The 26,486-nt window shown below is 57.7% G+C and overlaps 3 protein-coding genes across 12 annotated transcripts in view; all 3 read left to right on the top strand.

Moving 5' to 3' along the window:
- COL7A1 (collagen type VII alpha 1 chain) overlaps positions 1-4,340 on the top strand; it is a 30,580-nt gene extending 26,240 nt beyond the window's left edge. Inside the window, exons 105-118 of the mRNA XM_057312069.1 lie at positions 258-338; positions 570-623; positions 698-751; positions 824-886; positions 1,340-1,402; positions 1,507-1,623; positions 1,807-1,884; positions 1,982-2,035; positions 2,208-2,256; positions 2,793-2,825; positions 2,973-3,059; positions 3,304-3,393; positions 3,501-3,698; positions 4,018-4,340. Of these exons, the coding sequence (XP_057168052.1) occupies positions 258-338; positions 570-623; positions 698-751; positions 824-886; positions 1,340-1,402; positions 1,507-1,623; positions 1,807-1,884; positions 1,982-2,035; positions 2,208-2,256; positions 2,793-2,825; positions 2,973-3,059; positions 3,304-3,393; positions 3,501-3,698; positions 4,018-4,034 (1,038 nt within the window). The 3' untranslated portion in view covers positions 4,035-4,340. The remainder of the gene's footprint in view (positions 1-257; positions 339-569; positions 624-697; positions 752-823; positions 887-1,339; positions 1,403-1,506; positions 1,624-1,806; positions 1,885-1,981; positions 2,036-2,207; positions 2,257-2,792; positions 2,826-2,972; positions 3,060-3,303; positions 3,394-3,500; positions 3,699-4,017) is intronic.
- Positions 4,341-5,561: 1,221 nt separating this feature from the next.
- On the top strand, positions 5,562-5,948 carry UCN2 (urocortin 2). Its single transcript, XM_044385160.2, has one exon. The coding sequence runs from the start codon at positions 5,568-5,570 to the stop codon at positions 5,904-5,906; it is 339 nt and encodes a 112-aa protein (XP_044241095.1). The 5' UTR covers positions 5,562-5,567; the 3' UTR covers positions 5,907-5,948.
- Positions 5,949-7,407: 1,459 nt separating this feature from the next.
- The window catches only part of PFKFB4 (6-phosphofructo-2-kinase/fructose-2,6-biphosphatase 4), a 32,318-nt gene continuing 13,239 nt past the window's right edge, over positions 7,408-26,486 (top strand). For 2 of the 10 annotated variants that reach the window (XM_048226763.2, XM_057312066.1), the window contains exons 1-9: positions 11,070-11,227; positions 16,146-16,262; positions 16,408-16,504; positions 19,926-19,992; positions 22,199-22,273; positions 22,624-22,680; positions 23,390-23,511; positions 25,482-25,689; positions 26,269-26,415. In XM_048226763.2, the coding sequence (XP_048082720.1) occupies positions 11,131-11,227; positions 16,146-16,262; positions 16,408-16,504; positions 19,926-19,992; positions 22,199-22,273; positions 22,624-22,680; positions 23,390-23,511; positions 25,482-25,689; positions 26,269-26,415 (987 nt within the window). In that variant the 5' untranslated portion in view covers positions 11,070-11,130. Of the gene's footprint in view, positions 7,527-9,988; positions 10,155-11,055; positions 11,238-16,145; positions 16,263-16,407; positions 16,505-19,925; positions 19,993-20,532; positions 20,647-22,198; positions 22,274-22,623; positions 22,681-23,389; positions 23,512-25,481; positions 25,690-26,268; positions 26,416-26,486 lie in introns of those variants that run through there. The other 8 variants (XM_026500769.4, XM_048226764.2, XM_026500771.4 and 5 more) reach the window with 8 other exon arrangements.

The following is a 26,486-nucleotide window of genomic DNA, read 5'->3' as shown; positions in this document are numbered from 1 at the left end:
GTGGTGGCCTTTGACCTTATAGTGACTGGTGTTCTCATGGTGTCCTCATGCTGCCCGGGGCCCCCACCTTCCCAGTAACTGTTGTGATGATCCCATCCCCATGGTGACCCCACCCCTGGAAAGCCCTGCCCTTCCGGTGGCTCTGGCCTCCAATAGTGACTCTCACCCCATGATGTTCCCTATTCCTCTCATCCAGAGTGATTCCCCCTGGATCCCCCTGACCTCCTTGACTTCATATTGACCCCTTTCCCCACTAGGGATTCCCAGGAAAGGACGGAGCCCCTGGTGTCCGAGGAGACAAAGGAGATGTTGGCTTCATGGGTCCACGGGGCCTCAAGGTGGGAAGGGGCTGGGGGTTTTTCCTGGTTGGGGGGCGGCTAATGTTGGAGGGCAAGGTATCTGGGGTCAGATGTTGAGGTATACGGGGTTGAATGTGGGGTGTTAGGTTAGGGGTTGGAAGGTCAGAGATTAGAGTGTTGGAGGGCGATTTGGAAAGTGGTTATCTGGTCAAGGGGTTATATGGTGAGGTATCTGGAAGTCACTTTTCCACCTACTTTTTCCCCCTGCAGGGTGAGCGAGGGGTAAAGGGAGCCTGTGGCCTCGACGGAGAGAAGGGAGATAAGGTAAGGAGGCGGTGGGCATGTGGGCGGCTGTGGGGCCTGGGCCTACGTCTGACCCTTCCACCTGATGCCTGTAGGGAGAAACTGGTCCCCCGGGCCGCCCTGGGCTGGCAGGACGCAAGGGAGATACGGTGAGTGTGGGGTACCCGGGATGGGGAGAGGATAGGTGGCCCAGGGCCCAACTCATGTTTTCTCTTCTCTAGGGGGAGCCGGGGGTGCCGGGCCAATCAGGGGCCCCCGGGAAGGAGGGCCTGATCGGTCCCAAGGTATGGGGTCTCTCAACAGTGGACATAAGGGGTCAGAATGGGGTAGGGAAGATCACGGTAGGGTGATGGGGGTTTCATGTCAAAAGGGTTGTGGAAGGCTGGGACATTGGGGGGTACAGTGAGGTAGGTCTTGAGGTTTCAGGGTGGGTTGGGGTCACAGTGGGGATTTAGGATTAAGGAATGAGAGGTGGAGAAGTGGGGAGATGTGCATCAGGGCTAAGGGGTCAGTGAGGGAGGCTGGAGTGTCAGTATAAAAGAAATAGGTGGAATCGGGGCAAGGGGTATGACAGTAAGGTCGGGGTCATGGGGAGCACGGCAGAGGGAGGGTCCTGGTATGGTAGGGTCATAGGTGCTTGGGTCATAGAAGATTGTGGCCATTGGGCCAAGGGGCTCGTGGCCGTTGAGCTGAGGAGTTCAAGGCAGACAGTCTCTCATGCTCTTTTCCATTCTCAGGGTGATCGAGGCTTTGATGGGCAGCCAGGATCCAAGGGTGACCAGGGCGAGAAAGGGGAGCGGGTAAGTTGAGACCAAGGTCATGGCAAGCTAAGGAGATTGTACTTTCTGGAAGTGTGTCCACCTTTGGGGGCTTTGATCACTGATCCTGACCTGTGTCTCCACAGGGGCCCCCAGGAACGGGGGGCTTCCCAGGTCCTAGGGGCAGTGATGGTGCTAGTGGTCCCCCTGGGCCACCTGGCAGTGTTGGTCCCAAAGGCCCTGAAGGACTTCAGGGGCAGAAGGTAAGAACTCTGACTCTAACTCCTGACCCCTGAACCTCCCTGAACCTTCCAACCTCACTGACCTCTGACCCTGCAACCTATCCCCAGTACCCCTGCCCCAGTCTCTGAATCTATGATCTCCAACTTTCCCGACTTCTGACCTCCACTGCCTCTGACTGCTCACTCTGTCCTTGCGTCTTTTAGGGTGAGCGAGGCCCCCCCGGAGAGAGAGTGGTGGGTGCCCCTGGAGCCCCTGGGACCCCTGGAGAGAGAGGAGAGCAGGTGAGTGGGGATTCCTGGGCTTAGGGTTGGAGACTGGGGTGACCGCTGGCGTCCCTAAGATCAGAGGTCACAGCCCGGTCCCATCCACTGTGTGTAGGGGCGGCCAGGGCCCGCCGGCCCCCGTGGGGAGAAGGGAGAAGCTGCACTGACAGTAAGTGTGGGCCTGGGTGGGCTGGGCCCCACCTCCCGCCCCCAGGACCCTGACCCCCTGGGCCTGGGCCCCTGACTCAGTGCTGTCCCTCCACGATCCCTGCATCATACGCCTTTTGTTTCTCCCGTGATCCATGGGTGCTTCGTGACCCTTTGCGGTCTTGTGCCCCCAGGAGGATGACATTCGAGGCTTTGTGCGTCAGGAGATGAGTCAGCATTGCGGTGAGTGTGGCCCAGCCCAGAGCCTCTTGGGTCCCATTCCCACTCCACCCCAGCTCCCCTAGACAGGGGCAGGCAGAGTCCCCAGAACTTACGGGGATCAAGCAGTCAAGGAGATGGGCGGACATGGATAGATACGCAGAAGGACGCGTGTGCTTCAGGACAGACGTGCCGACGGGACTTTCCCGTAGTGTTCCTAGCAGCCCAGTGTGGCCTTGTGTGGAGGGGTGGAAGTGGGAACAGCCCGGTGGGTATCAGAGAATGAAGCTCTGTCTCCTCCTTCCTCTCTGTCTGACCGCTTCCACACCTTCTCCACGCCCGCCTGTTTCTGACCCTCTCTCTCTCCCTTCCTCTCTCTCTGCTGCCCACCCATTCTTTCTCTCCTTCCATCGGTCTCTCTGTCTGTCTCTCCTGCGGTCCTTCTCTCTCCATCTCTGCCCCCCTGTGTGTGTCCCTCTGTCTCTCCCCCTGCCGCTTTCCATCTTTGTCTCTTGCTCTCCGTCCTTGTCTCTCTCCCTGCCCTTCTCTGCCCTCTCCAGCCTGCCAGGGTCAGTTCATCGCATCTGGATCACGTGAGTAGTTTTCTGGTATTTTCTGCTCCCGGAACTTTCTTCATCCCAGGCCCTACTGTGCCCATCCCCTGGGTCCACTCAGCAGGGGCCTGGCTGAGTGGCCACCATTATGACCCCAAGGCCCTGTGCCCCTGCCCTTTGCTCCAGGACCCCTCCCTAGTTATGCTGCAGACACTGCCAGCCCCCAGCTCCGCCCTGTGCCTGTGCTCCGGGTTTCTCACGCAGAGGAGGAAGGTGAGGCTAGCTAGACTTGTGGGGGCAGGGGGAGCAGTGGCTGCGGTGGGGTGCAGACCCATGTGACGTTGCTCCTGAGTGCAGGGCAATGCCACATGTGTAGGGGCAGCACGGAGGGCACAGCTGGAACACTGTGCACATGTAGGAGATAGTGCTGCCCGCCCCGCCCCCAGGGCCAGGGCTGGGCAGCAGGAACGTAGCCCCGTGGCGGCCTTGCTCACAGTACACCCCACCCTGTGTGCAGGCCGGGTGCCCCCTGAGGACGACGAGTACGAATACTCTGAGTACTCCGTGGAGGAATACCAGGACCCCGAAGCTCCTCGGGACGGCGATGGTGAGAGTGGGGGCTGGCCTAGAAGGGCTCGGGGAGGGGCGGCAGACCTCTAGTCCCTCTGTGATGGCCACCGCCCCTGCTGACCTCCTGACCCCCACTGGCCCTAGACCCCTGCTTGCTTCCGCTGGACGAGGGCTCCTGTACCGCCTACACCCTGCGCTGGTACCATCGGGCTGCGGCAGGTGGCACAGAGGCCTGTCACCCCTTTGTCTATGGCGGCTGTGGAGGGAATGCCAACCGTTTTGGGACCCGTGAGGCCTGTGAGCGCCGCTGCCTGCCCGGCGTGGTCCAGAACCAGGGAACAGGTATGGGCCTACCCCTCCACCCCAACAGGAGCCTGGATGCTGAGCCTACCCAGATCAGGTCCTGGTCGGGGTCCCAGGTCAGGAGCCCCCTCAGACTGGGGGCCTGGGACAGACCCCTGGACCAAGGAGCTGAACAGAGAATCCTAGCTGTGGAGTCCCCTCGGTGCTCCCTCCTCCAAGGACCTGAGTGAAGATCCCCTCTCTGAGGGCGGAGCCCCACTCCTGTTGTGCCCCCAGCTGCCCCAGTGCTCCTCTGGGGCCTACATGCTGGGTAAGGCCAGATGGCTGAAGACAGCTCCCCACTTGCTACCTGCCCCAGGTGCTGCCCGGAGCTGAGGTCCAGATGACCAGCTGAAGTTCAGCATCCCCTGGAGGAGTCCTGCTGTCCCTCCCCTTGGTGCTAGAGGCCTGTGTGCACGTGAGCGTGCATGAGCGTGTCCGTTATTTCAGTGACTTGGTCCCATGGGTCTAGCCTTCCCCCTGTGGACAAACCCCCATTGTGGCTCCTGCCTCCCCAGCAGATGACTCAGTGTGGGGGTGGCTGTGGGCAGTGAGCGGATGTGACTGCATCTGACCCACCCCTTGACCCAAGCCTGTGATGACATGGTGCTGATTCTGGGGGGCATTAAAGCTGCTGTCTTAAAAGGCCCCTGTTGTGACTGTTTGGGGAGATGGGGCTGGCAGGGGGCCAGGTTTTCCCTGGGAGGTCAGTACTATCCTGCATGGGTGGGGAGTCCCTCTGTCCAGCCCTGGTCACTGTCCTGTGACCCTCAGTCCTCAACTTGCCCCCCAAAAGGAGTAGACTGAGTGGGGGCTGAGGACATGTGTTCACTGCCCCCCAGGAGGGGATGAGTCAGAGGTGGGGTGCTGCTTCATGCCAGGAGCCATGCCCCAGCTCCTACCTCAAGGGGCTGAGAGAGATAAAGGGGCCGTGAAGGGGGCAGAGGGCCGGAGCACAGCAGCACACTGCCTGGCCCCAGCCACGGGCAGCCCCGGCGGCCCCACCGTGCCCCAGAGGAGGCTGCTGCTGGTAGGACTGGGGTGGCTCTGGGTGGGACGGGCAGGGCCTTGAGGGCTGAGTGGATCTGGGATTTGGGTTGGTGGAGGTCTCTGGACCTGAGGGGGCCTTGGAGTCTCTGGCTGCTTCTCCACCTTGAGGACCCTATTCCCTCTCTTGCTTGTCCTCGATCTGTTGCAAGCTCCCTCAGAACTCAGGCTCCCCTTTTGTCCCTCCACGTTCTCTCTGTGTCTTTGCATCCCTATTTTTTAAAAAAGATTTTATTTATATATTTGAGAGAGAGAGAGAGGGAGAGAAAGCATGAGCAGGGGGAGGGCAAAGGGAGAGGGAAAAGCAGGCTTCCCGCTGAGCTGGGAGCCTGATGTGGGACTTGATCCCAGGAGCCTGGGATCATGACCTGGGCTGAAGGCAGACTCTTCACTGACTGAGCCACCCAGGCGCCCCTGTGCGCCCCTATTTTTATCATGCTGTCTGTGTCTAGGTTCCAGCCTTTTTCTTCCAGTCTCCCTCTATTTTGGTTTGCCTCCTCCCTCTCCTCCTTCTCTCTCTTCTCCTTCCCCTCCCCAAGTGTATCTCTCTCTGTATCTAGATCTGGCTGTGCTCTCTTTATCTCCCCGGCCCCTGCTCTGGCTAGCTCTGTCTTGATTTTTCTCAGTCTCACTCTGGCTGTCTTGTCCTTTCATCTCTGTCTCTTCTATCTCTCTGTGTCCCTTGCCTGGCCTCTCTAATCTCTCTGTCTCTTTCCCTTAGTCTCCCTGTCTGTCTGCTTCCCCATCTGTCTCTGTCCATGCACCATGGCTGCCCAGACTCCCTACCCTGAGCCTCTTTTCTCCTCGCAGCCTGACCACGCGATGACCAGGTGGGCTCTGCTGGTGCTGATGGTCCTGACGTCACGCAGGGCCCTGCTTGTCCCTGCGACCCCTATCCCAGCCTTCCAGCTCCTCCCTCAGAACCCTTCCCAGGCCACTCCCCGCCCTGTGACCTTGGAGAGCACTTCAGCCAGCACCACAGGCCCTTCCACTGCTTGGGGCCACCCGAGCCCCGGCCCCCGCCCGGGCCCCCGCATCACCTTGTCTCTGGATGTCCCCATTGGCCTCCTGCAGATCTTACTGGAGCAGGCCCGCGCCAGAGCTGTGAGGGAGCAGGCTGCCACCAATGCTCGCATCCTGGCCCACGTTGGCCGCCGCTGAGCCACAGAGCGGGAGTCACAATGATGGGGCCACCCCGCGTCAGGAGACCTGGAAGGCGGTGGCAGAGCAGGACGGCACTACACCTGGGCATGGTGCGCCTGGCCATCGCCCTGTGGGGTCCCTGCCAGGTGGTGTCCTGTCACAGCTGAGTGCCTCTCAGAGCCACGGTGCGTCTGGACAGCCTGGACGTTGCCAGGCTGGGGGGCTGCCAAATGGAGTCGTGCCATGCCTGGAGCCCTGCAGACTTCCAATATGTCTGGACAGCGTGGACACTACCGTGGAATGTCCCTACTGTGTGAAGTCTCGCCATGTCTGGGTGCCCCACAGTCAAACAGCATCTGGACAGTCAATGTGGTTACTCTTGGGCCACTTTCAGAAACCTCAACGCAGGAGCCCCATATGTTATCTGAGACCAGTCTGCCTAAGACCGGACCTCAGGTCTGCCCTGCCTTCCACGGTCACCACACAGGGACGTGCAGGCTGAGGGTCACACGCATGTTTTGTGCTCCCTGAGGCAGCACCCCCCTCAGATGAGGGGGCCATCGGGGGCATTTCCAGGCATGGGTGGCTGGATGTGGGAAGTCTGTGGCTGTGGCAGCCTGGGCTTGTGGCAGCCTGGGCTTGTGGCAGGCGTACACATGCCTGGGTGGCTGCGTCTCAGTGTATCTGATAGCTGTGAGTGTGTGTGGGCAAGGTGAGGGCATGTGAGGGGGCTGCGAGGAACAGGGGCTTGTCCCCCAAACCAGCATGAAGCACACTCAACGCACAGCCAGGCACTGTCCTACCCACACGCCTGCACACCCAGCCGTGGCCCTCGGACACACGTGGCTCGGGCTGCTGAGGCTCCAGCCCAGCGCTGCATCTCCTTCATCGAACTGTCCAGAGCAAACGTGCTCATCTTTCCAAGCCTCAGCTTCCTCCTCTGTAGAGCAGAGCAATGCCACCAGGTTTCTTGTGAGCACTGAGCGACAGTGTACATGAGAGTTCTGGCATGCAGGAAAGAGCTCAATAAACGTAGCGCCTGGAGAATGGGATGAACGAGAATCACTGTCATGTGCACCCAGGCAGTGACAGTCGAGGGCTGAGTCATAGCTGGCTACGGTGCCCCTCTGCCCACTCCCCCTACCCCTGCCCCATTTCACCAACCTGCTCCCTTTGGTGTGGAAGGAATAGGTTTTCCCTAATCTCACAGCCCCAGCCCCTTTGCTGGGCTGGAGGTGGGACAGACCCTTCCGAACAGTGTGGACAGGCTTGCCTGCCCAGGGGGCAGAAACTCTAGGTAGTGTAGACAGCTCTGGCTGGAGACAAGGGCAGACCCTGGGCAGTATGGACTGCTCTGGCTGTAGAGGGAGGCCACACGGGCGGGAGTATGACTGCCTGGGGTGCGGGCACTGTTGATCTCTCAAGTTGTGAGCGGCCCTGGGGGGCGGGCCCAGGGCGGGGCTGGGAAGGCGGGGCCACACGGGGCACACCGCAGCTCCGTCCTGCGCCCGGAGGGCGGGGCTGCCCGGCTCCAGGCTGCAGGGGGCGGTGGCCCAGGCCAGTTCGCTTGCAGGATGGACAGAAGCAAGGAGGGAGGCAGCGCCCTGACGGACCCCGGGTCAGGGAGCAGCAGGCGGGGTAGGCACGGGCGGCGGGGAGAGGGTGGGAGGGGGATTGGGGAAAGACCAGCGCGCAGTGGAGGTGGTGCTGGAAAAGGTGCGAGGGTGTTGGTCTCTCTAGTGTAGGGGTGCTCTGAGGGGGCATCAGCCTGTCAGTGGCAAGGAGGAGGGGGAACACTGTCGCCTTGCAGGGGAGTGGGGGGGCTGGGCCAAGGGGGAACTATAAATAGCTTCTTCCTCCAGCCCAGGGAGAGGGACAGCCAGCTGGAGCTGCCTGAGGCCCTCCTGCTCTGCCCTTTGCTGGCCTCCAAGGAGGTCATGTTTGTCCAGGTCCCCCCTCAGGGGTCACACATCATTTTGGGAAAGCCCAGAGGCTCATTTGGGAAATTTTTCATATGAAGTGGCTTTAGCCCTTAAACCAGCATTTCTAGGGCACCTACTGTGTGCCTTGTGCAGGTCCTGAGCTGCTCTGAGCACCTACTGTGTGCTCTGTTCTGGTCATGAACCTTTCTGAGCCCTTACTGTGTGCCTTGGCCAGCCCTGAGTCACTTTGAGCACCTACCGTGTGCCCTGTGCCAAGCCGAAATCAGCAAGTGCAGACCACAGTTCACAGCCTGTTCAGTCACACGGCTCTGTACCCCCAAGTTGGAACCCCACACCCTCTGTGAGCTCTGGGCCCACGGAGATACCGGGGTTGATCCTTGGCTTGAAGTGGCCAGAGGAAGCTGGAACTCCTGGGAACTCCCTGAACCTCCCAGTGGCAGTGGAGGGGAGAGGAGGAGGGAAATAAAGGGGCAGGGAGGCAGTAGAGAGCAGCAGGCCGCTGCAGCCTCCCCGTCTCTGTGCAGGCCTGGGTTGCTAGTGTGCGTGCACGTGTGGCTCTGTGTGCACGCTTCCAAGCATGGGCATGTGGGCATGTGGGTCTGTGTAGCATCCGCTGAGGTCCTGGGCCTTTATGCTGCGAAGTCTGGCCAGGACTGACCAGCAGATACAGGGATGGGGAAGAGTTTGAGCAGTGAGAACTGAGGATCTAGGACTTCAGCCACCCTATAGCTTGTAGCCAGGGACACTGGAGAGAGGTCCAGTGGTCAGCGCAGAGGGCACTCCTGGAGCTGACCTGGGCCACGCCAGGCAGGTTCATAGAGGCGTGGGGAGGCTGAGCAGGACATATTCACCCACCAGTGCATGCTGACCTCCCAGGACACTTTCCACCCCATTACTTTGGGATGGCCCCAAGGAGGGAAAAGCCATGAAGGCTGACTGTTCTCTTGGGCATCTGCTGATGCTGGGGGAGCAGAAAGCCAAGAGAGCATTGGAGGGAACAAAGCAGAGCCCAGCTGTAGGGGGAGAAATGTGGTGACATGGAAGATGGGGGAGGTGAGGTTTTAAAGGGTGGGAGTTGGTCTGAGTCTGTCCTGCACTGTGGGCTGACTCTGTGACCCTGGGCCCTGCGGCCCTCCCTCAGTTTCCTACTCAAGAAATGGGCAGGGAGATGAAGAATATTCTTAGAGCAGAAGTAGACTCTGGCCTTGGGGAGGAGCCCCAGGCTCCTCCTGCTGGTAACCTGTGGCCTCCCACTGGATATGGGGACTTGGGAAGGTGTGTCTGGGTCAGCCCAGGGTCAGACTGGGGAAGAGTGGGAGGTAGAGCCACGGCTCTTCCTGGGAGGCTAGGCTCAGACTGTCTGGGTGTGGGGACGGTTTCCTCGAAATGGCCCTGGCATCCTGCCCTGCTCTGGCTACCCCTACCCCCAGCCTTTGACTAACACCCCAGGAGGGCTGAGGAGGAGAACGGGCAGGTCAGAGGAAGTGCTGGGTGTCTGTGGATGCTAGAGCACGTAGCTTTTGCAATAAGTGCTGGGGGTTGGACAGGGTGTGGGCGGGTGGTGACAAGGTCTCTGAGGTCAAGGTGGCCCCAGGATGGCCTTGGCAATGGCTAGGAGACAGACAGGAAGGCTGGCTGCGTCAGAAACAGAATGCGTGGCTTTGGAGAAGTAGGAAAGCGGGCGGCTTGTCACAAGGGGCATCCCGCTCATCAGGAGCTGCCCACGGGTGTGCTCAGAGCGGCCTCTGTGTGAGGTGGAGGGAGGTGGGGGCGTGGACGCTGCAGAGGAAGAATGAAGGAGGAAGTGCTCAGCTCTGTCTGGGGCAGGGCATTCCTCCCAGGGCAGGCAGCTAGAGCTGGTTGCAGGGAGGATCTAGTGGGCTTCTGCCTCGCCAACCCTCATCTCCTGTGAACGGGACAAGACATCTGTATCAGAGTTATCTTAAGGGTCCTTGCCAGGCTCTGAAGTGCTGGGTGGAGACGGGTGTGTGGCAGGGAGGTCAGAGGGCGGGGGTGCTGCACCTGTGGGGCGCTGGGCGGAGCCTTGTTCTCCATAGCCCTAGCCCCGGCTCTGGGCTGGACACACTTTGAGCAGAGAGAACCTGAGGATGCCATGATCCTGTCTGGGGGTTTTGCGGAGGACATCGCTAGAGGGCAGTGTGACCCAGGTTTGGGCAGTGTCAGTGGGGGCCCCAGGACAGAAAGTGTACAGAACTTGGAGAAGCTGGGCTGAGGAGACAAAGGAGAATGACCCAGGGTTCCTGGACTTCTGGATTTCTCCCCTGCCCTTTGCTTCCACTGCATTCTTAAAGACAAGAGGGAGGTAAGTAATTTAATGGTATCACTAATGTGCTTTAGAATGGATTTCTCAGACACTGACACATTTAATCTATACCAGAATCCCGTAAGGTTGATGATGCCCGCATTCTGAGACAGAGGGTCATTTTAAAAATATGCAAATTTACAAATTACAATTTAATTGGTAAAAGTGAAATCCTGGAAGAAGAAAGATACTGCCAGGGCTCAGTGAGTCTCCAGGGAGCTTGGTTTAAACGTTCTGCTCACGTGCTCCTGGGGGGCTGGAGTTTAGCCTGAGTTCCCCAGGGGCCAAGGAAAAGAGAGGAAACAATTTTGAGACGTCCCTGTCCATGAGGTAAAAGATTTTCCAGTGTGGTTGAGCCGGTCGCTCCGGTGGGCGAGGGAGAGTCCTGGGGCTCGAGGGAGGGTAGGGACGCACGGCTGGGGGGCGCAGCAGTTGACAACTGGCATAACGGAGGGGCCACCAGACAGGTCCTGACCAACTGAGATCTGCTCAAGCAGGTGCAGCCCCTTAGCACGCAGATCCCTCCCTCCTGGGGGCCCTGAGATCAACGGTAGCAGTGAGCGGAACCCGGGTGCCTTGGGGGCAAGGCTGTGCAAGGCGAGGCAGTAGATGCGGCCGAGGCAAGTCTGCGCGGTGCCGTTGGGCGGGCTGGGCTCGTGCATCCCCGGCAGGGTCGGCACTATCCGGGCCTTGAACCTGTGGAGAGTTGGGCATGCGCGTCCTCGATCCCGGCGTGAAGGGCGGGCCTGCGGGGTCCAAACCCGGCTGGTAGGCGAGTTGGGCATGCGTGGTCGGAGGCCGGGCCCTCTTCAGTTGGGGTAGGGCCTACTCGTTCTGGGGCGGGGCCTGCGGGGAGTCGGACAAGCGTCTCTGCGGCTCGAGGAGGGGCGGGGCCGAGGGGCGGGGCCTCGAGTGGCCCGAGGTGGCCTGGCTGCTGGGTCGAAAGCCGCGCAGTCCGACTCAAGACGTCCCGGGTATGGCGTCCCCACGGGAATTGACCCAGAACCCCTTGAAGAAGATCTGGATGCCGTACAGCAATGGGCGGCCCGCTCTGCACGCTTGCCAGCGCGGTGGTGAGGCGGGGTCCGTGGAGAAGGGGAGGGCGGTGCACGGGGATGGGTGGATAGGGCGGCCTGCGCAGTGGTCTCGCACGGAAAGGGGGCCAGGAACAGGTGGGGAACCGGGGACAGGTGAGGCTGCAGTGACTGGTGGTAGGGGAGCAGGAACAGGTCGACGGCCGGGCACAGGTGTGGCAGAGCAGGGGGCGGAGACAGGTATGTGGCCCCGTCTCCGCCTCGCTAGGGGGGCTAGGTCCGGCTACCATCCCCTCCGGCAGGGCGCCGGCCCCTTCTCACCCGAGTCTGTACCCATCAGGTCAGGTCAGGGGAGGATTCGGAGCCTCCTCCTGCCATTCACTTCAGGCCGGAGAGCGTGGACCTGGTCTGAGCTGTGTTGGCCTTAGGGAAATCGCTTGACCTCTCTGAGCCCAGAACTTTCAGAGGCCCAAAGGTGGGCCAGTCCTCCAGTGGGAGGAAGGGCGCCCCTTGGCCTGAACTACCCACCTCTGGGCTAAAACCTGAGCTTTGGGAGGAATTTCAGGGAAGTGCAGGTGTGTTGGGAATGGAGAAGGTGAGAACACTGTTCCATATGGACCTGTCTTTGTGTCCATGGGGGTATATGTATCCAGGTGAGGTTGTGGGTGAATGGTAACGTTGGAGGGGGAAACACCTAGGAGACATGCTGAAATTCATGGAATTGTTAAGGAATTGTTGAGGGGCTTGCCTTTCCTGGGATCCCGATGTTTAATCCACTTTACTTGACTTTCTGCTTGTCCTTAAATGAGTCTGCAACCTCTTATTGCCAAGAAAAACAAAGGGTTTTGTTGTTGTTGTTGTTGTTTTAGTAGTAACCGAAACATCATAATGAATTTGCAAGTTGGCAAGGACCTCAGAGAACATCTAGTCCAACTTGTAATACAGATATAGAAATGGAGATCAGGAATTGTGTGACGTACTAAGGTCTCTCTGTACTCCTTGACGTCTGCTTGGCCATGATAAGGGAGGGGAGAGTGCTCTGTTCTTGTTTTGCTTTGAGGCCAGCCTGGGGGCCCTGGCTTTGACCAAGATGTAAGTCCTGTGGGTGGACTGTGTGTATCTCTTACCACACTGGGTCCTGGTAGGGGTGGCCATGGTTTTGACCGAGCATGCTAGTGGGTCATGGCTCTGACAGTGATGTAGGTCCTGGTAGGATGCTGAGGTGGTGACCAGGCTCTTAGCCCCAGGGCCATGGCTTTCCAGTCAATACTCAGTCTTGAGAGGCAATGGCAACCCCCTAGCCAGCCCTCCTTTAAGACTTTTCTGGAGGGACCAAGGCCAAGGCCTTTTGCTCTTGTGCTTACAAGGGGGTGGTTGCTGTTATTACATAAAGGGGGAGAAGTCAGAACCTGGGCTTTGAAGGCAGGAACACTCAAGGCGCATCGTGGCTCAGCTGTGTGACCTTGGGCAAGGAGCTGACCCTCTAAGCCCCAGGTTCCTCATCTGTGGGATGGAGACGGTCATCATCCCTGCTCCCAGGAGCCGCTGTGAGCCTCTTCGAGAGGGGATGCTTGATAAGTGGTGGCAGGTGGTGCTGTCGTTTCGTCATCACCCTTCTTTGCTTCTCAGTACCTCAGAGTCGGGAACTGAAGCATCAGCTTGGAGCCAACCCCCCATTCCAGATGGCAAAGATGCTGAGGCCCACTGGGGAGGGGCCTGTGTTTCTCCAAGCTCCAAGGATGCGGTGAAAATATGGCTCTGGCCTGAGCAGAAGGGCTTGTGCTGTGGCACTGTCTCAGCGTGTTGCAGTGGGTGAGACTCTGGACTGGCCCAGCACAGGAGGGCTTCCTGGAGGGGAAGGCACCCAAGAAGCCAAAGATGAGACCTGCAGATTGTATGGGGGTTTGGGCCCCAGGCGAGGGTCCCTGAGTTCACAGCAGGGAGTAAGCCAGGAGTGAACATGGAACCTGTCTGGGCAGCACCCGCAGTCCCCAGAGCCTGTGTTCATGCAGCGTTTTACCCCCTGCATGGTAGATTTATAACTCGGTGGAAGACCACAAGGACAGGTGAGGACCTGAGGGTGGGGGATGGGTGGAAGTTGACCTGATCACAGAGCTATATAGAGAAGAGGATATGGAGTCCATGGCTGGTGTGTGCTGTGTCGTGGGTTGTCTTTGGTGTCTATTCCCTGGCCCCTGAGGCCACCAGAGGCTGCTTGGCTGTGCCTCTCCCACCCCTATTCTCCATTAGCAATTCTTCTTCCTTTGGTGAAATTCAGAGCTACACATGAGGGCCCGGAAGCTGCTACCTCCTTCATCATTAACCCCTCAGCTCAGCCCTGGAGGAGCTCTGGGAGCAGGTGGGGCAGGGGATGAAGAAAGGACTCAGAGCATTCCAGAAAGGACAGTGCTTGTGATGGCTTTTATTGGCAAAAAGGTAGCAAGAACTTCTTGTCTAAGGACATGACTAGAATGTGCACAGGACAGTAGGAGAGATGCCTTTCTGTCCCCTCTGAACAGGACGGTGATGCCAGGTTGCTTTCTTTTAGAGAGTTCTCCCTTCCCCAGCCTGGCCCAAGGAAGTGGGGACAGGTGCAATTCAGGAACCAGTTCTGGAACCTTCTCCAGGACTTGTAGCTGCCTCTGAGGTGGCCCACCAGAAAGTCAGCACAGGGTAGCACCAGGCTTATCTCGGGCCTCTTGATTCCTTGGGTTCTTGTGGCCCTAAGCAAATATATAGGAAAAGGAACCAGTGAGGTAAGTTGAATGGACATGTCTGCAAATCTTCTGCACGTAAACCTCATGTTCTGCTATCTAATTACTCAGTGCCGAGGCTCTCAAGGGCCCAGAGCTACAGCTCCGGCTGCACCCCCAGGTTCCCTGGTGCATATGCTCTCCGTTCAGACCCCGTAGTGTGTTCCTTCTTGTGGGCCTCTGTTTGTAATTCCTCTTCTGCCAGCTTGCTTATGTTTTGCTGTTGTAAGCAGAGCTATTGCAAATACACTTGCACTTTGGGCTTTCTTTGGGTCATTTCCTTGGGAGCTTATCTTGAGGAACAGAGTTGATAGGTAATTTATTGCTCGCGTTTTGCACCCAGCCGTGGTTGACCACCCTGCCTGCCTACTGTGGCTGTGCTTGGGGCCAGGGAGGGGATCCTGTCCCCAAACACTGGGGGAGGAGGCCAGGGCTGTCTGGGGGAAGATAGGAAATGTGCAAAAGGGACGCAGAACCCCACTCCTGAGGTCATGGGAGAGCCCTTCAGGGAGCAGTGGGAAGGAGAGGAGCAGGCTGGGTGTGCAGGCTTCCCCCGTGCTTAGTAGCTGATTCACTGCCCTTTAGTTGCTTGAGAGCCTGGCCAGCAGTTGTGCAAACAGCCCAGGCCCCAGTGTCACTGGCCCTCAGGATGCAGGGCCTTGCTTAACTTGCTTTTCTCTCACCTTAGCCAATGCTGAGGTTTTTCTGCAAGTTCACTCTTGCTCACTGTCGGCCTGTGTTCCGTGGGATCCGCTGCTTCCCTCCCCTGAGGCTCACAGCTTGGGTCACATTTGCCCAAAGATCAGGTGCGGGAGCGATGGAGCCCCCACTGGCAGGCAGGGCCCTTTACTCCTCTGCGGGGCCTGCCTGGAGACAGACAGGTGCCTCTGCACCCCGAGTCCCGAGGGCAGTAGGTGAGCCTGCGTCTTCAGGGCTGGGCAGGTGGCACAGCTTCCCAGAGGTGCCCGGCTTTTCCATGGAGATAGTGCTAGGCCTCACTGAGCGATTGTCGGCCCATTTGACAGGTGAGGACACCAAGGCCCAGGGTTGCCAGTCATTGTCAGAGTCAACATAGGAACCCAGACCTGACTCCTGAGCCCCACATGGGGCTGCCCCTGGGGCCTCTGTGCTCCAGCTCCAGTGAGGGAGACAAGCTGAGGGGTAGGGCCCAGCAGTCTGTCCAAGCAGGGCTACCAGGAGAAGGCACTTGCAGAGCCCTGGGAGCAAAGGAGGGGCAATGACAGGTCCCCACATGGGCCACCTGTCTGTCTGCTGTGGTTTCACATAACCCAGGTGCTGGGGAACAACAAAAGGGAAGCTTCCTAAGGTTTCTGAGGTGAGGCCACACTGAAAGCTGAGCCGGATCACGTGAGGCTGGTAGTTCCGCTGTCTTGGTGTCTGTCCCAGTGGGCCGGGGTTTGGGGATGCTGTGTCCAGACCTGTCGCCGCCTCCGGCCTTGGCAACTTCTCTGGCTGGTGCACTTACCTGGCGGCACGTGGGATGGTGGCAGGTGGGCTGCCCGAGGGATAGTCCTTGCGGACATTGGTCTAGCTCTCTGGTCTCAGCCCCTTTTGGTGTTCACCCTATGGGATTTCGAGATGCCCCCTCCGCCCATGATTTTTGAGTACCAACTCTGTGCCAGACCGCATGATCCCAAACGGCTCGGACACTGCAGGGCTGCTCCCACTCCGAGCGATCAGGTGCAGGGGGCAGACTCACGGGTGAGGGGCCAGGATCGAAGGAGTGTGCCGGCGGAGCACAGGGTGGGTGGGAGGAAGGGCTCACTGAGGAAGCAGCTTTTGAGCTGGGCTTTGTACTGATGAGGCAAAATTCCCAGCAGGGAGGGTAAGCAGTGGAACTGTGCTAGCAGGAATGCTGCAAGGCTGTGCGGGCGGGGTGCGGATTCCCGGATGACAGTTGGGTGTTGACTCTCCCCTGGGCCTTGGCTCCGTCTGGCAGGTTCATTCAGGAGTGTGGCAGGCCCAGCTTTATATCCGCAGTGCCCATCAGGAGAAGGGGCTGATGAGATTCTGCCGCAGCTCCTGGAGCCCAGACAGGCCTGGGTTATGCCACTGGTGGCTTGAGACCAGGGCCTGAGGCCAGGAGGCTTGGAAGGCCCATCCGATGTCCTGTGCCGGGAGCAGAGGGAGCGGCACACTGGGGCATCCCAGCCCGCATCTGACGCCGGCTCCTTGCCTTTCAGTTTGCATGACCAACTGCCCGACGCTCATTGTCATGGTAGGCCTGCCTGCCAGGGGCAAGACCTACATCTCTAAGAAGCTGACTCGCTACCTGAACTGGATTGGCGTGCCCACTCGCGGTGAGACTTGGCCTCGACTTCCAAGGGGGCCTTGGGGCGTTGTGGGGGAGGGAAGGGGAAGACAGAAGGGTGGCCTGGGGTGGGTCAAGGTCAAGAACTGGGGAGGGCTGCTGCTGTGTGAAAGCTGAGCCTTTCTTTCCCCCAGAATTCAACGTTGGCCAGTATCGCCGGGACATGGTCAAGACCTACAAGTCTTTTGAGTTTTTCCTTCCAGATAATGAAGAGGGCCTGAAAATCAGGAAGTGAGTGTGTGTATGTGTGTGATTATGTGTGTTTACAGAGAAGGCCCTGGAGCCCAGATGCCCAGCTGCTCCTGAGCCCTGGCCTTGCTCTGCCGCATTGGGCTGTGACAGGGCTGGTCTCCTGACCTCTCAGGATATGGTGGGGTGGGGATGTATTAGACTTGGGGACAATGGGAGAGGGTGTAGGGCCTCTTTTTTTTTTTTTTTTTTTTAAAGCTTTTATGTGTTTATTTGAGACAGAGAGAGAAAGAGAGCGAGCCTGAACGGTGGGGAGGGACAGAGGGAGAAGGAGAAGCAGGCTCTCTGCTGAGCAAGAAGCCTGATGTGGGGCTTGATCCCAGGACTCTGAGATCATGACCCAAGCCAAAGGCAGACACTTAACTGACTGTGCCACCTAGGCGCCCCAGGTGTATGCCCTCTTGGTGGCTGGCCCTGCCCTGGGGTTCACGAACCCTTAGTAGGGACATCCTATGGGAGGGGAAGATGGGGCTTCAGAGAGATGGAGGAGACACCCAGGGCAGGTCACGGCCGGCTGCAGAGACCTCTCACTTGTTTACCCCAGGCCCTCCATGGGCATGGCCTCTGGTAAGGCAGGGGGCTGAGTGGGTGCAGGAACACAGGCCTCTGGGATGGGGCAGGGTGGGAGAAGGACTACCTCCTGGCACCTTCTCACAAAGCTAGAAGGATTGGGCCCAGAACTGTGCCTTCCTTCCCTTGCCCTGGGATAAACTGTATATTTGAAAGATGTTTGGCATGTGCTTGGCATGTTCTTGGCATGGGTAGGACAGGCCTTGGCTTTGCTTTCATGTGGCTCAGACTTCACCCTCCTGTTCTCATTCATGAGATGGGAATTTACATACGATACCCTACCTCCTCCCCTCCCTGCCCCATTCAGACTTGAACCAAGAACACCAACTGGTGGTCTGAGGATCTGTGCTCTTTTTGGCAGCTGTCAGCTGAGGGATCAAGAAGCTTCCTTGCCCTTGCTCTGGGTCCAGCCATTGTGGTAGGGTATTTAGCAGAGGTTGGCCCAGCTGTAGTGACCTCCCCAAATCAAGTAGAGCTCCAGGCCAGAAGCTACTGGGTTGCTGCCCAGGCCTGGCTACTAGGCTGCGCCCTCCATCTGTGGCCACCAGGGGGCAAGAGCTCCCCACTGTGGGGCCGGGCCCTTCCCTAGTGTTTGCTCTTGGGTCAGTGAGGCCATGCCAGGCCGCTGTACCAAGAAAGGGAAGGGGAGTCTGACATTCAGGCCTGTGGCCAAATTGTGGGTAGAACTCTCTGGTGACTCAGACAAAGGGGAGAGGACTGATATTTGAACTGCTGTGTGTTGGGTGCCTGCTGCCCGTGGTCACTGCCCCTCCCCATTTTACAGGTGAGGAAGCTGAGGCTCAGGGATCTCAGACAAGGTAACAAGGTGCTTCCCAGAGCCCAGACTTGACTCTAAGCCCTTACCACTAAAAACTGTGGTGTCCAGCTTTCTAGTGTTACCCAATTAGCAGGTCAGAGGTTGTCTCCCGTGCAAATTCTACAGCAGCCTCAAGCTGTGGGCACCGACAAGCTTAGGGCCATTTCCCAATAACCAGCCCCAAATGTCCCACAGGTAATTGGCAACGCAGAAGGATCAGACTTTTTTAAAATGGGAAGCCTGAGAAGAGAAGGCTAGATTCCCAGAGATCTGGGTGATCACATATTGTTGAGGTCCCTGGAGCTCCACAACGCTGCTGTCCGTCCCTGACAGCGGGCACGGTGGAAGGTCCAGGAAAGGGCAAGCAGGGTCACATGCACATGTGCAGGCCACGCGTACATACAGGCCATCAGGTGCACTCGTACTCGTGCACTCAGTCTCCTACGCACGCGAGCCCACACGCGCGCCCATGGGCACGTGCCCACTTGTCTACCAACTCCATTCAGATCTGTTCTGACGCTCTCCACCTGGGTTCGCATCAGTCTGCACAGGTGAAGGGCTCAGTCCCATAAGACTGCCCCCGCTTCTCACCCACACTCCCGTACACGCGGGCTCCTGGGCTGTTCATCCTACGTCTCCCCTGGAGCCCTGAGATCCCTCTTACCTGGTGCTGCCTCAGCCAGAGCGACCCTGCAGATCCTAGCCCAGAACCTGGGGCGCACACGCAGCCAGAAATGGCCCCAGCAATGCCGGTTTCCTGGGCTCTCGGAATTCAGGGGGTTTTTGGCAGAAGAAAGCTCTTTAAAGTTTTAACAGAGACCACCCCCCCCGGGGGGGGGGCACAGAAAGGTCAAAAAGAGGCATAGGAGCAGAGCCTCTTCCAGGGACCTGGACTCAGGTCTGTCCCGTTTCTCCCTGACCCCAGCGGGCTGCCCCCTGCTCTGCCGGGCCTGGGCCTCCGCGCTCAGGCATGCGGCCCGGCTGGTGAAAGCCCGACGGCAGAGTCCTTGGGTGCGCTGGGGGTTTGCACTCCAAATCTGAAGATCAGACAAACGGAGGGAGATCTAACTTCACTCCTGCATCAAGAAAGTGCAGGTAATAGATAAAAGGCCAGAGTGCTCTGTCTGTCTCCAGATCTTAGAGGAGAAAGGGATAAAACGCGGAAGACCCTTATACAGAGCAGCCCGTTCTGCAGCAATAAACCAAAAGGCTGAGATGTTCTGAAGGCAGTAGAGTCAGTCATGGGGAAAGCTTCACTTTCCGGAGGGTCTGTGGGTCTGTGGACATGGGTGCAAGAGGCAGGGAACAGCACCCTCCTCCGGAAGGGATAGGTTCACAGGTTCTCTCTTCCAGGAAAGCAGATGGAATAGTAAGTATAATGTCGCCCTGGGGGCCACGGTGTCTTTTCTCTCCCCACCACCAGCCCCCAACACTCACACACAAGGAAACATCTTGTTTTTAAAGTGCTTATTTGGGGGCGCCTGGGTGGCTCAGTGGATTAAGCGCCTGCCTTCGGCTCAGGTCATGATCTCAGGGTCCTGGGATCAAGCCCCTTGTCAGGCTCCCTGCTCAGTGGGGAGTCTGCTTCTCCTTCTCCCTTTGCCTCCCACTCCGCTTGTGCTCTCTCTCTCTCTCTCACTCACATGAATAAATAAAATCTTAATAAATAAAAAATAGAAGTGTTTATTTTGATAATCAGGGGAAATGCATGACATTTAGAAATCATGAATATGGCAGAATGGCAGCCTGGATTTGTACACAATGAGATGAGAAGAGAAGGTGCAGAAAAGTGGTATTTTAAAAAACATCCCCAGTGGCCAGGAGCACATAGCCTTCCACTTACAGGAGCAGAGTTAGCAAAAGCACCGAAAATGACCTCAGGAAAGAGAGACCTTGAGAAGAGAAGGGGCCCCAGGGACTGGGCCCTCTAATCCGGGGTAAGATGTGTCTCTGATCTGTGGCCCTCCTGCAGCCAGGGTCAGGTGCGGGGCTGACCCTGTATTTTCTCTTCTGAAGGCAGTGTGCGCTGGCAGCCCTCCGTGACGTCCGGCGGTTCCTCAGTGAGGAGGGGGGCCATGTGGCGGTGAGTGGGACATCCCGGTGACTTCTGGGAGTGACATGCGGGAGCCTAGCTACATCTAGCCCTTTGCTTATCAGCCGCCTGGCAGGGAAGGGAGGGTGTGTGTGGCCGCAGCTGCCCCCCGGGTGCCGGGTGCGGGGCCCTGGGAGGAAGTCTCCGCCACTATACAGGAGGAAGCAAGAGGCTGGATGTGTGCTGGGAATTTCCCTCTGGGCTTGTGGTTGCATCTGACCCAGTAGGACTTCCTTCTGAATACTCCCATTGTTGGTCACCACATGTGGTATCGTGTTACCCAAGTCTTTAGCAAACATGATTTCTCCAGGGCTGGGGAGAATCCTGTCCCACATTTAGTGGCTGTTCCAGGAACCCAGTGAATCCCGGGCAATGGAATTCCAACGATGTGTTGGCCCCTCCCGTCGGATGGTTGGGTGGGACAAGGTTGAGCCAGGGTGCCTATGGGAAAGGCCGCTCCCCTCACCCTAAGCCGTCAAACACAGCAGCTGCCTTTTCCTCTTGGAGGCGTGCTTCCTGCAGCCCTGAGTCCCCCTGCTCCATCTGGACCCGTCACCTTCTCAGTCTGTGGAACCCTGGGACTTTCCTCCTCCTGACCCCCCAGCTGGAGCCCTGCGCTCGGACTCCCTGTCTTCTCTCTCCTGGGTATACTGACTTGTTTTGTCGGATCACATGTTCCAGTAACTTCCCGAGGAAGGTTCTTGGGCATTACCTTGAAAGAGATCTTGCGTGTCTGGCAATGTCTGTGTTTATCCTCATATTTGATGGTTGGGTTTGGGTGGGAAGTATTTTTCCTTTAGAATTTCTACAACATCGCTCTGCGGTAGTATGGCTGCTAGAGCAGCTGTGGAAAAGTCTGATGACATTCTGATTCGCTGATCTTCCCCAAAGTTTCAGCTCTTGGAAGGAACTGGGGCTGCTTATGCCCTTTTCTCTGGGGAGAACTTCAGGGCCTCGTGCTGGGGCTTCTTTGCTGTGCCGCGTTCCCGGGCGGCCCTCTCCAAGCGAAGCTCTTTTCTAACAGGTCAGGGAAATTGTCATCTGTTATTACTTTGATAAGCCACCCCCACCAGTTTCTGACAATTGATTCTCTGCTCCACTCCCAGTTTTCTGAGCTGCTTTTTCTAGAACTGGTGGTTTCATGCTGGGCTTGAGCCCTAATTTTATCTTTTTTTCCCTCCTGATTTCCTATCTCTGTCACTTTTGTCCTCTTTTCAGGGAGACTTTCTCAACATTATCATATAAGCATTTGGTTGAATTTTTAAAGACTTTCCGTGATCCTATTTTAATTTCTAAATTAAATATTTAAATTTCTAAATTTCTTATCTCTGAGTGTTCCAGTTTTTTAGACCTCTGTTTCTGTTTCGGGGTCGCTACAGTATTTTGTAGCTCTGTTTAGATAACAGTTGTATCTTTTTTTGACATTTCTCTCTCTTCTCTGCCCCGTCTTCATTTTCTCAAAGTTCCTTTTCTTCTTTTTAATGTGGTCTCTGTTTTTCACATTTGAGGTTTTGCTGGAGTATCCCGTGAGCCCGGGGTTGAATGCCTTTTTTAAAAATGTGCTCTAAAAGCTGCTTTTAGACACGCGGGTGAGCGGGTTACCCCTGAGGACACGTCGGCCTGAGGCAGGGAGGGGGCCTGGGGCTCCACGTGCTCTTAGTTGCACCACGAGGCAGCCCTCCCTTTTCCTCTGCGCACCTGTCCCTTTTCTCAGAGACACCTGGGTCCTGTTCCTGATGCTCCCCGCTCTGCACAGGTGGGTGTGCTCTGCTGGCCGAGGGCTCGTGTTTGGTTGTCTCCATTTCTCTGAGTCAGTCCGCAGAATTTTGTTGACATCTCCTCTCCTGTTCTCTTTATTCTTCTTCTCCCATCTTCGCGGAGTCTCGGGATGGAGTGGAAATAAGCAAGGGTTCCGCATTCCACGTTTAACTGGTTTTACAGGAAGTCCTGTTGGCCAAGCACGGACTGAGTGCCCGCTGAGAGCACAGGCACCCGCTCCTTCCAGCTTTCCTGAGGTGTGTTCCTCAAGGAAGGGGAGACCCGGCCCAGCCCTCGCAGGTCTAAAGGAGACTGGCCAGGCCGGTGGCCTGGGCCCCAGCTGGTCCCCGTGAGAAATCTGGTCCCTGTGCAGCCGCGGTTGGCTGGCCTCCCCCCTGCTCGAGGGCCAGAGTCCGAATTAACCCTGGTTTGGTCCTAGGTTTTTGATGCAACGAATACCACCCGAGAACGGAGAGCAACCATCTTTAATTTTGGGGAACAGAATGGCTACAAGGTGAGGCGTCTTTGGTTCACCTCCTCGGTTGGGCTGTGGCGCGTTCCGACCGTCCCGGGCCCCTCTCACAGCCCCCTGACGTGCGCGGGTGTCAGGCAGGTGGGCTCCAGACTGGATGTGGGTTACAGGGGTGCTATTTCCTCTCCGCCTGGGCTTTTCTTTCCAGGGAGGTGGGCGTCTCGTGGGAGAGTCCCGGATAGGGTGGCTTCTCGATCCTGTCCCCACCTCCAGAAGAAGGACCCTGGGGTCAGCCTGGGCCTCAGGGAGGTGGGAGCTCCGTGGAGCCAGGCCCAGGGCCCTGAATGTATCTGTGGTTCCTTCCCTCCTGCTGGCCCATGTCCTTGCCGTAGACCTTTTTTGTGGAGTCCATCTGTGTGGATCCTGAGGTCATAGCTGCTAACATCGTGGTGAGTGGTGTCTCTGGCCTTGTGGGGGCAGTAACACAGCTGAGGTGGCACGTGACAGTGAGGTCCAGCTCCAGGTTTGGGCTGGTGCCTGGGCTGGCCTTGATTTGGGCTTCTTGAACATTGGGGTGGGGGAGGGGAGGCAGTACAATGCCAGGTCAGGTGACCGGAGACTCCCAGGCACCACTTGTGTGGAGGGCCATGTAGCTGGGTGGCCTCACTCTTGCTCCCTCCTCTTACCTCCCCTCCCTTCCCCCTCCTCACTTCCCGGACGGTGGGAGGGGGGCTTCAGCCTCTGGAGGTAGGGCGTGGGGGTAGGAAGTGCTGTTTATATATTTGACCTCTCTCCCCTACCCTCTGTTTATCCAAGGAATGGGCATCTGGGTTGGGGGAGAGGGTTCAGGTGGGAAGGGGCTTTCGGGCCCTTTGCCCCTCCGGCCTCACCTCCCCATGTGCCACAAAGATGAGGACTCCCGTCTTAGGCTGCCCAGTGAGACTCTGTTGGCACTAGCATGGGAACCAAGACCAGGGTACTGCTGGACTCTTCCTAATGGAAGCAGTCTTCTGGGCTTGGCCTCCAGCCTCATGCCCCTACCCTTGTCCTGGCCTCTGGCTCAGCCTCCCCTCACCCCCTGGCCAGCATTTTCCTTGGTCTCTGGCCCTGCCTGGCCTCCAACCCTGATGTGTCCTTGCTCTGTGCCTGGTCCGGCAGCAAGTGAAACTGGGCAGCCCTGACTATGTGAACCACGATAGTGATGAGGCCACGGAAGACTTCATGCGACGCATTGAGTGCTACGAGAATTCGTACGAGTCGCTGGACGAGGACCTGGACAGGTGAGTGAGGAGAGCCCCGTGTCCTGCAGTGGGGTTGGGGGTCCCACTCAGCCGCCTCCTTGTGACTCCCCATGGTGGGGGCTGAGGAGCCACCCCAACGGGCAGAGGTGGTCTGGCCTTGTTTCTTTCCTTTGGGCAGAAATTGTGGGCCAGAGGTGACTTGCAGAACCCATATTACCTCATCTGGGGCTCTGCAAGACAGAATTTTCTGTTATTCCATGCGGCTCTTGATCTCAGGGTCATAAGTTCAAGCCCTGCATTAGGCAAAGAGCTCACTAAAAAGAAAGGAAGGGAGGGAGGGAGGAAGGAAGAAAGAAAGGAAGAAGGAAAAGAATTTTCTGTTATTCCCTTATAAAATCAAGCCCAGTTGCTACGCGGAGGGTCTTCCCGCAAGGCATTTGCAGACATTGCGTGTTCTTTAAGCGCACAGTCTGTGTTTTGAGATGGGGGAAGGAGTGCCCGGATCCCGCCTACGCACAGCTGGCAGTGACCGTGCTGGTTAGCTCCACTGCCTCCTTGTGGAATGGCAGACCCAACAGGAGTAAGTGTTGGGTGGGGCGGGGTCTTTAGGCCCACAAGGGGCATTCAGCTGAGGCTCTTACAGTAGCAAACTTTACCTGTAAAGGGTCAGGTAGCAAATATTTTAGGCTTTGGGGGCATACAGTCTCTGTTGAGCTACTTAATTCTGCCATTGTAGTGCAAAGGAAACATAGACAATATGTCAATAAATGGGCATAACTGTGTTCCAGTAAAACTTTATTTGTGAAAGCAGGCCGCGGGCCGAATTTGACTTGTTGGCCATAGTTCGCCAACTGCTGTATGACAGCATACGTGGGAGCAGTGGTTAAGTAAGTAACACTATGGCCCCTTGGTAAAGTATTGCATAGTCACAGATCATAGCCACGACACGTGGGACAAGGTAAGTTATGTGGCATTAAGTGAAAGTCTGGGATATCAGCTTGGGTGCAGGTCCTGTATAATCACATGAGAACATCTACTGCATACAAACCAAGGGGGACGAGCGCCTGTAAGACGGATGATTTCTGGGGGTCTTTACAGAATAGTTCCTACACTGGCCGAGTCTCCTTGGCCGGGCTTAGTGGCCAACCCAAGCCAGTCGGCACCCCCTGCCTGGACCCCTCAGGTTTTTCGTGTTTCTCCAGTCACCCCAGCACAGTGGTTCTCATGGTTCTGTGATGTGACCGCACGAGAGAGGCTTAACTGGAGCCACTCCTGTTGGGTTCCTCAGTTAACCTTGCTGCTATTTTTATTGGTGTCCGTGTAACATCCCTAAGCCTAAACCCAGGCCCTCGGGCCAGACTGTGAGAACTCAGATGAGAACCTTCAGAGGGCCTCCCCGGGCCAGCGCAGAGCACGATGCCTGAGAAACCCCGCCTTTCCTCCTGCTGCCTCCCGGCACCCAGCAAACATAAGCAGACGAGCGTGTTCTCCCAACCGCCCTGCTGCCCAGGCCCAGCGGGCCAGGGAAGCGGGCCAGGGAAGCGGCTGAGCTGGGGTACAGGGGCGGGGCTTACTGGGGGAGGGAAAGGCAGGTCCAGGGGTGGTTGGCCAGGGGCACGGAGGTGAGGAGCGTTTGCCAGCTACCCCCAGATCAGTCCTGGAAAAAGCTACCTCTTATTCACCTTACAGACTGTGCGTTGAGAGCTCAGAGGTAGGCAAGTGGGGGCCGGGGGCCACAGAGCACAATGTGTACTTTGGATGTCACCTTTTGGAAACACAAGTGTTGAGCACCGCTCACAGGGTCTGTCTGCCTTGTCTGGCTGTCACACGTGTTGTGTTGCTCCCTCCTCACCCCTGTCACTTGCACACCAGCTGCCCCTCCCGTGTGCTGTGATCTCAAGCCTGTGGTCCGAAATGCACAGCTCTGCGGCCACTTCCGATGGCTGGCAGGATGAGCCCTTGCGGGCCAAGTCACACTCACAGTCTCTCTCGACCTGCTGTCTGGAAAGGGATCTGTCCTACATCAAGATCATGGACGTGGGCCAGAGCTACGTGGTGAACCGGGTGGCCGATCACATCCAGAGCCGCATCGTCTATTACCTCATGAACATCCACGTGACCCCCCGCTCCATCTACCTCTGCCGGCACGGGGAGAGTGAGCTCAACCTCAAGGGCCGGATTGGCGGGGACCCGGGACTGTCCCCCCGGGGCAGGGAGGTCAGTGTGTGTGTGTGTGTGTGTGTGTGTGCGCGGGTGTGGTGAGGGGAGCTGTGCATTGGCACTTCTGGGCAGCTGGGCACATGTAGGCGTGTGTCCAATGGGCCCGACTCCAGCTCTTGTAGCTCATGTGTAATCAGTCTGGAATGTTCCTGTCATGTAGGGAAAGTCACCAAGCACCAGGCTTGGATCTCTGGCTTCCATGTGTGCGGTCACCAGCTGAGCCCCTTTCCTTGGAGAGGCATGCCATTATGGGAGTGACCCAAATCCCTGCAGCGCAGCTGATGGCTGCACCACAGTCCGGGGGAGACACTGAGGCCTTTGTAGGGAGGTCGTATGGTCCAGGACACATGGCCGGGAGGTGGGCAATGGCAGGGGACGTAAGGATCCACCAGAACTACATGGAGGGTCTGGAGAGAATGCATAAGGACAGCACTTGAGGGTGTGGGTGTTCTCAAGAGGTCAGTTCTCTGTGTTCCGAGGCTGGGTGGGCACGACGCCATTGTGCCCTGTGGCTCCGTGGTCCTTTGAGAGCAGCCTTGGATCTGCGGGTCTGAATTTGCTTCTGATGTGTTTCAGTTTGCCAGGAGTCTGGCTCAGTTCATCCGTGATCAGAACATCAAGGACCTGAAGGTCTGGACGAGCCAGATGAAGAGGACCATCCAGACAGCCGAGGCCCTGGGCGTGCCCTATGAGCAGTGGAAGGTCCTCAACGAGATCGACGCGGTAATCACCGTCCCCGCCCTCTGCTGCTCGGTGCTCCCTGGCCCCGCCCTCCGCTGCTCTGTGCTCCGGGG

This window comes from Ursus arctos, unplaced genomic scaffold (assembly GCF_023065955.2).
Source record: "Ursus arctos isolate Adak ecotype North America unplaced genomic scaffold, UrsArc2.0 scaffold_14, whole genome shotgun sequence".
NCBI lineage: Eukaryota > Metazoa > Chordata > Mammalia > Carnivora > Ursidae > Ursus > Ursus arctos.
This window is presented reverse-complemented; position numbering and strand designations above follow the sequence as displayed.

Bases quoted from the DNA above. Each gene is read 5' to 3' on its own strand.
- UCN2 (XM_044385160.2), top strand. From the start codon at position 5,568: ATGACCAGGTGGGCTCTGCTGGTGCTGATGGTCCTGACGTCACGCAGG.